Source organism: Perna viridis, chromosome 14 (assembly GCF_037379345.1).
Source record: "Perna viridis isolate PV_CMFRI_1.1 ecotype Kerala chromosome 14, ASM3737934v1, whole genome shotgun sequence".
NCBI lineage: Eukaryota > Metazoa > Mollusca > Bivalvia > Mytilida > Mytilidae > Perna > Perna viridis.
Window position 1 is genome coordinate 22305066 of NC_142458.1, and position 9134 is coordinate 22314199.

Here is a 9134-nt window from a genome sequence, read left to right on the forward strand (position 1 = left end):
CATATGCCGTCACTCCCGGTTTTTATTGGAGTTCATATTACTAGTGCTAAAGTTCTTTGTGTGATGTCTTGTTTCCTTCATTTGCCTTTCATATGTGTAATTATTTTTATTCAGTTCGCTACATGTAAAAGAAATTCGTCTTTGTTTAATGTGTTCATGTTGTGTTTATTGATTCTGACGTATAAAATCATTCCATTCTGAGACCTAGTAATTTCAGAGGATGATAATACACTTCTTCCATCCTACGCGGGTTTAGTGGAGTCGATGTTGTTTATTTACTTTTGGTTTTTGAAAGTATTATATTGGTCATTTTCGGTTCTTTGTTGTGTGCGTGCATGCGTGCGTGCGTGCGTATCATTTTCCCCTATACAGTGTTTTCCCCGAACTCTGCGCATCCGGTATGTCTGCGCTGACGTCACATTCGTAAATAGAAAATTGATGATCACCTGTTTTCATCCGTAAAAAAAAATATCATTCAAGAATACAAGACATATTTGGTAAGTTTCGTTCTTTCAATACCACTTGTAAGTAAAATTATTTAAAAAAATCTCTAAAATTATGTAGAAGTCGATAAATTGACTGGATTAGAGGGGATTCCCTAATGTGTAATGACCCATGAAATGATGACCTAGTAAACATTGCACTACATGTGATTTAGAATCGCTTACCTGTTATACATTTTCATATATTAGCTCAAAACCATGTTCCTTTCTTAATAATCTCCGAACGATATGATTTGCCATAAGCAAATTTAAACATATATAAAGATAAACGAAAGTTTTATCTGCCATCATCACACAAGGGCGTCTGCTTTACTTTGACATTGACCTTAGATAGTGCTATATTCTGATTGGTTAGAACATCATTCTAAAGTAGTAAATAAAGGAAAGATTTCAATGTGTTAGTAATACTGATGTTGAAACAAAAAAACTTTTAGAAAAAAAATATTTTCTTTAATTTCTTTTAATTTTAGACAATGCAAAAGAAAAAAAGAGCAAATTATAATTTAGAAATGTTAAAAGAGGCTTTTGATGATGTCAGAATTAGGGGAGGAAGTATAAGAGGTGCAGCTAGAAGACATGGTGTCCCAAAGAGCACACTCAGATTACGATTAAACAATATTACAGGGGTTGATAACTTAAGAATGGGTAGTCCGACCATTTTTACAACTGCAGAGGAGGTTGAGTTAGCAAGGCATTGTGTGTCAATGGCAGAAAAAGGTTATGGGTATGCACGATGGCAAATAATGGAAATGGCAGCTAATATGTGCACTTTAAAAGGAAGAAACAAAGCCCCGACTAAACATTGGTTTTATGGTTTTTTGTCCCGAAATTCTAATGTCAAAATGGTCCAGCCACAAAAAAGAGAAAAGGTCAGAAATGATGTCAAGGCTGAGTATATTACAAAGTATTTTGAGGAGTTGAAATGTATTCTCGATGAATACAGTCTTACAAACCAACCCTCACAAATCTGGAATGTTGATGAGACTGGAATCTCTCTTGACCATTCCCCACCCAAAGTACTTTCTCGTCGTGGCCGTGATGCATTTTCTGTTACTTCAGGAAGGTCATCAACAACAACATTAGTGGCTGCAGTAAGCGCACTTGGTGAGACCATACCTCCTTACATTATATATAAAGGTCAGCGTCTGACACATGAGTTGGTAAGCAAAGGAATGGCTGGTACCAAATACAATACATCTCCTAATGGATGGGTTAACACTGAGATTTTCTTGGATTTTTTCAAAAACCATTTTCTTGTCCATGTCACTCAACGGCCTTTAATTCTATTGTATGATGGGCACTCTACCCACATCACCATTGATATAATTGAATCTACCAGGAAATCAAATGTTCATCTATTTGTTCTCCCTCCACATAGTTCTCACATGTTGCAACCCCTGTATGTGTCTGTCTGTAGTCCATTCAAAAAAGTTTGAATACTGAATTACACAAACGTATGCATGAGAAACCTAATTCAGTAATTACACGTGATCAGCTACCTTCATTCATTAACACTGCATACAACAGTTCTATGACCGTTGCAAACATCATGTCAGGTTTCCGTAAGACAGGGATTTTCCCATTGAACCCAGAGGCTGTTCAGCCAAAAAGGTCAGTGCCACAAATTAATCCAGTGTCATAAGCAAACAAGCCTAGCAGGAAAGAACATACAGATATGAGGTCCATCAAAGTACTGTTTGCACAGAAAGTAGAAACATTTGAAAAGTCAAATCAAACTGAGAAACCCAAGAAGAAAAGAACAATTTTTGTACCTCCCTATGGCGCAGCAATTACTGAAGAAACATTCACAGACTTACTGATCCAGAAGGAGACAGAAAAGGAAACACTAAATCAAATAAAACACAGAAGAGGGAAAAGAAAAATGATGAGTTGAGTCAAACTGAGATAGAAGAACCAGCTCAAAAGAAAAGAAAACCATTTGAAACACCATATGCTAGCATTGAGAAAGAAATTCCATCAACATCAAATGCAGTGTCAAAAGCAAACAAATCGGTTCAAAATAAAACAAATGGAAAATTTAGGAAGGGGTCTTCAAAAGAAAACAAATCTAAAGGAAAAGGGCTTGCAAAGTCAAAAAAAAACAAAAACTTCTGAAAAGAACTCAAATGTTTTAGAGGATGGTGATGAACTTGAAGTTGAGGATTCAGAAACTTGCATTGTGTGTGGAAAATGTCAGCCAGATGAACTGAGACTGAATATAAGCCTTAAAATTGTTAACTGGGCACAGTGTGATTGCTGTCTCAAGTGGGTCTATTTGAAGTATTGTACCGAGGAGGAACACATGTCTAAAACTGATAACTTCTACTGTCCCTTGTGTGTTACCTCACAGAGCATCTGATAAATAGCTTGATTGTGTGACTGTACCATAGACATTTACAATAGATATATATTAATTGGTTATTAAACCTTATAACTGCCTAATTAGTTCATTTAATAAAAGAAACTTGTAAATTTAGCTCCACTTAAAAATCACATTATCACTAACGTATCACAACAACTACAATTCGAACCCATTGTTTTGCAACTTTTATTGGTTAAAATCAACTAAAACAGTTTGCTTTGTTCAATGAATGTTCTGAACAATTTGTAAAACTTAATTTTAAATTTCATAATCATTCCTTTATCCATACCCAGGTGTTTATTCTATGCATGCGCAGAATGACCGGACTTTCATTGTTTACAAGAAAACAGCATGTTTGTCATATAGAAAACAAATAAATCAAATTTGCTAATGCCACTGGTTATAAAGAATGATTTCCTGAAAAAAACATTGTATGTAGATTTAGTATTTGAAATTTTAAAGGACAGTTAACCATGAGCTTATGTTTATAAAAGACTGCAAGTCTTAGGTGCGCAGACATACCGGACTGCTCCGTATAGTCAATATTCCTAGATTATGTACTTTAGATTACCTTCCAATCCTAGTGACCTTGATTACCCCTGGCTTAAACGCATACATTAGTATTTCAATGCAAATATGATAGTCTGAGTATTTTTTAGTTATTTTTTTATTGCAAATATTTAACATGTTTTCCTGGTCGGTTATTTCATAAACTGAGAAATATCAATTATGTGTTACATATGCAGGGTAAATCGGGGAATTGTATTTATCAAAGACTTTTTGGTACAACTATGTGTATTTGAAAGCAAATTGTACTAAAAGAAAACAAATCAAAGCAAAAACATAAACAACAAACAAAATAAAAACAATGAAAACAAAACAAAACAAACCATTTCCAAGATTATGACTTTTTATTGTTTTTCACAACGGCTTCCCATATGTTTTTTTTTTCTTACTGTTTCCACATATTTGTATAAATGTTAATATATTACCATTGTAGTCTTTGATTACGTAAAATAACCTTTCTTTGACCCAACTCTATCTTCGAAACTGCATCTATAGGAGTGTTACATTTTAATGTTGGATAATTGCTTTCACTCCGTGATTATGATCTAACAAACGTAAGAGTTATGTGGTTTAGACGTTGATTTGCAATCGACATTTCTCAAACAGTGAAATACACAAGGAAAAGTGCATTATTTATATATGGACCATCATATATTTGAAGTATATCTTTTTTATATGGCATGGGATGATATGATTCAGCATCATCTTGTTCCTTTTATGTGATTGTAATCTACTAAAGTTTCCTAAAGGAAGCATAAAATATGTTTGCTTCGTTTATCGGTTTATACATTTCCGAGATTTTTTGTAAATTTTATTTTTTAACATGTATTGTTAAATACAAAATCGATAAAGACAACTTAGTTTATGAATTACGATTTCAACCAGAGAGCCCCGTTGACCGTTTTATTGTAGAGTAAAGCCATAGACATATGGGTACAGTTCTGTCTTTAAATTAAATAACGTGAGCTAACCTAATGAGGCATGATATTTTGTATGAAGTAACAATATTTTATATAAGTAAACAATATGACAGTGACAAATGTTATCAACAACGCTATCCCCGACTGCACTGTATGCTATGTTAATGATGTGACACCCTTTTCATACATGTATATCTTTTTTGTTGAATGAAAAACACAATTGAACGTTGAAACTAGTAGAGTGGTTACATTCGAGAACCTATATATAGTTTCTATTTAATGTAATGTATTACGTGTAAATTATATCCTGTTTTCTAATATTTTACACTTTATTAAACCTTTTAGATGATATTTGCAGTCAGTGAAAGCTGGACTATGAACAATTTATTTGTAAAACTCCAAAAAGTACTTCGAAAAAAATGTAAATACTGTGAGATTCAAAGCAGAACTGAATAGAAAAATCCATTTTTATTCCTTTTTTGGTGAAAACGACCAATCATGAAAATTGGGACATAAAATTAAATAAAATATAAATTCAGCACACAAAAGACCCTTAAGACTTCCAAAAAAATTGTAAAAAATAAGGCAATGGAAACATGGTTTATACAGTACTGCCTTCTTTTTTGCCATTGGTTCATTCTGAAACAGTTCGAATCATGAACCTAATTTCCACTTGTGAAATGAAACAGTAATGTCACGACTTATATGATGTGGAAAGTTCCAATCTTTAATTTAAAAAAAAACAGAAAGAAGCACTACTATGTATATCATAATATCATGTTATCATAACTAAAACAGTATAGAATTTCTTATTGACTCTTCCTGTCAGAATTGCAGAATAAGATTACGATTAAGAATAAGATTTTTTCATAGTTTTATATTTACTTTATCATAAACCTAGTCAAAACTTGAAACAAACATGAATATTTGCTACCAAACAACACGAAGTATATAGCGAATGAAACAAATACCCTTGTCAGACGTCTACACAGTATAAAACGAAAAGACATTACGATAGTTGAGGTCCCTAACGTATTAGTTGAACAATAATATCGGTACAATATGATCATGACGACTAACAATCCTACAGAATCCAAATCTAATGATCAGTTTTCGAAAAGTTGTACATGGAAGACATGCGCACAGGTACCTTCATCACTATTTCTATTTCCGTGTAGCGGAGTTTTCATGTCATCATCGACTTTCGAAACGGAGGAAATTCTTTTTTTATATTGCTCGACAGAAAGCAAGTTTATTTTAAATTTTAGCATCAAGTTTAACAAATGATTGAAATTCTGCTTTCTGTCTTCTTTCTGTAGAGTTAAATATTACGTAAACATCTTAGATACATTTTGTGTGCGAAACTCCTCAGAAAGAGCTTGAAGGATTTATATAGGATTGATAGCAACAATTTGTAGATGTTGCCCCGCCATTTTGATTTTTTTTTAAATTTTACTAAAGTTATGGGAGTTGTAACTTTTTTTAATGCAACTGACACATATAGCTGCAGCAATCCTGTGGTTACAGAAAAAAAGTCTTCACAGATTAATTATTACAATGTTCAAAATACGAAGTGTGGCCCAGAAAAAGGCATTTCAAAATAAATTATCGAAAATCACGAAATTATTATAGACAATAAACTGTATCAAGATCGAAAACTGCACATTGGGGTCTTATACTATCGAAATAGTAATCAAGGGTGCCAAATTTATAGCGGTAATCAGGAGAATGTAATCCAGGGTCAAAGAACAGACATGGAAAACAGACATACACAACAAAGAACTTGAAGTAACTAAAATCAAACATACAAAGTAACAAAAGCAAATGAGCAACTCGGACTCCACTAACACTGGGAGCATGGTCCAGGTGCACCGGTAGGGTAAGCGTCCGCTGCTAAAGAGGAAAGTTAAACGATGACACGTCGGATAAATCAATTTTCATGGCGCAGATGGATACACCGGAACGATCTACGACGAAACTTGACCACTGTATACAAAATAAAGCTTTACAATATGTCTATTTTATTCATGGTAGTTTTTATTCATGCCTCATTGATGTATACAATTCTAGAGGCCATACACTTCAAGTTCTCTAAAGTTTAAGAGTTGATTACTGTTACTGGCTTTGAGCACAAGAAGGACTTTGCTTCCCATCAATGGAGTTTCACACTTCAATTTTAGAACCTGTCCAGTATAACCTGGCCCCATATAATTACCGCAAAGATTCATATTTTCTTTTTCTGCTGTTCTTCCTACGAAGATATAAAGATTTTTCAAACGCCGTCCTGAAAGATTAAATTTTCAATTCTTAGTTTAAAGATAATATGATTTACAAGGAACACTGTATTGAAAATTGTTGCTATAGTATATTTCAATGTCAGTAATTTTTTTTCTTCATTTATGCCCTCAGGTGATTGCCACGCACCCCAACTTTAGATGATTTCAAATATACGAGTCAATCTATTAAACAGAAAATTCCAATCGTCTACCAAAATTTACGACATTGAACACCCTTATAAAGTTTACACCAAGATATCAAAAGACAGTAGCCAGCTGAAACAGGGAAATTGTAAAATGGTATAATTAACCATGAAAGCTTGAGCAAATATTTATTTACCTGTCTGTAAACAGGAAGTAGGTGTGTAAAACGTCTAATTTGCAGTTATGGACAATAAGTTCAGTTGACGTTTACAAAGAGTCTATTGCTTTTGATATATGGTTTATGGAGACTAATTCGATGGAAAATACTTTCCTGACGGACAAACAGAGGAAAATCAGTATACTCTTTTTATATCAGCGCGGACATATCTTTATTTTCCATTTCAAATAAAGAGGAGTTGTAATATTTGTACTTTTTACTGTTGAATGTATACAAATATTTTAAATAAAGGATTTTGGAGTTCATGTGTGTGTAAAATAGAAACAGTCAACTTTCCTTTCATCTGTGGCACCTGCGCATTATGTTATTAAATCACAAGAGCCTGTCGTGACTACGATTACTTTTTGTACTGCGTTAAACTTCTCACAAAAAGGCTTATGGAACATTTGAAGTTATTTGTTGTGTATTTCTGTCTTCGCTTTCTGGTCTTTGTCCCTAGATTGCGCTCTTTTGTTTCGAAGAAATCGATTGAAGTGTGCCAATGTGAAAATTGATCTAGTAATATATATCCAAACTCAGACAATCCATGGATGTAATTACAAGGTAATTGACCAATTTGTTAAGATATGAATCCTTAAGTCAGATTGAACTAATCGTGTAATTGAAATGGCATCACTATTGAAAATCACGATGCACATTTTCTATTTTCTTCTATTACTGCACGAGTTTTTTTTTAATCTACCAACTATGAGACAGCTTACGCTTCAAATACCGTTACAATGTTCGTATCAGGCATACACTCAATGCCATTTATAACAAATGTACCATTTGAGGCTATTTACAATACAGTGCTATGAATAATCAAGGAAACACATGTTCTAGCGGAAGTCAAAAAAGTAATCCAGGGGCAAAGGCCAAACATTGAGAGCAGACATGCACGACAAAGAACATTAAGTAACTAAAATAATACATAAAAAGTAGCAAAAGCCAATGAGCAACTCGGACTCCAGTAAAACTGAGAGCTTGGACGAGGTGCACCGGTAGGATAAGCGTCTCTGCTTTTATAGAAACACCCGCCAAGTTGCTCATAAAAAGTAAGGTCCCGGGTAGACGAAAGAGAAAAGTGTATTGATGACTTCAATCTTGAAGCAACATTACAATTTTCCAGAACCCTTACTGTAAGAGTCCTAGCGCAATACAAAAAGTCTGCGTAGTTACGGCAAGCTCTGGCATAATGTATGATTTGTGATACGAAAACTCAATACGCAGCTGCTGAAGGGATGTTACCACAGATGAAAGGAAAGTTGACAATTCTGAATGAAAAGTCAGCACGTTCTTCGTAAAGTTTGGTCAATAGTTTTCATTTACAATCGATCTCTAAGTGTATGTCAAGCTATGAGGCTGACAGTGTCTGTAGTATCCTTTATATAAAATTCTTTGGGGTAGATGCGATGTATCAAGTTTCAGAAATTCAGATTGATTAACGATAGTGCGTCATCTATATAGCGGAAACAGAGATTAAATGATCTGGCTACACGAGGTTCTTTGTTTCGGATCTCCAAAAAATTGTTCAGGATCCACTTTGAAAAAAAATATCAATACGGGAGTAACAAGTCCTGTGGTAAGACTGAAGACCCTCTTTGACAGCTGTGAGTATATAAGTTAAAAGTTTTGAAAGAGTTTTGGTGGTACATTTTGCAGATCCAGCTATGCAACGTTGTTTGTGTAGATTCTTGTGGAGTTTAGTGCATACACGGTAAATCACAATCATCATCTTTGTTAGAGAGACCAAAAAAGGATAGCACAGATTTATGGTTATCTACTATCTCTTTTTTTTAGAGTGTAGTGGCAGTATAGGTCTTATCGCTGCTATTATTTTCTACGTCTACCTCTGATAATAAACATTGGATATAATACGTCTAAACCCTTTAATAGAAAAATTTTTTTTTATTTAATAAAACGTTTGATTTCATGCTTATACAACGGAGTTAATCAACATAATTATTGTTGAAAATATTTTGCTTTGTGTCATAAAAAGACTTACCACAGCAGTCAACCCGATTATATATTTGTACCTCGACAATTTTATGTATCCCTTGTAAATCTATCCATGCATACGGTTCCGATTCCCACTGTGTGGCTACTATTTCATCCTTATCAATGAAACCATCGGCTCCAAAAGCT

The 9134-nt window shown here is 33.8% G+C and overlaps 1 protein-coding gene across 1 annotated transcript; it reads left to right on the top strand.

Annotated features, from left to right (window-relative positions):
* Nucleotides 1-932: 932 nt before the first annotated feature.
* Nucleotides 933-2618, top strand: LOC148598651 (uncharacterized). The gene is made up of 3 exons (XM_088560243.1): nt 933-1902; nt 1935-2114; nt 2315-2618. The coding sequence occupies exons 1-3, from the start codon at nt 977-979 to the stop codon at nt 2616-2618; spliced, it is 1410 nt and encodes a 469-aa protein (XP_088416369.1). The 5' UTR covers nt 933-976.
* The last annotated feature ends 6516 nt before the right edge of the window (nt 2619-9134 follow it).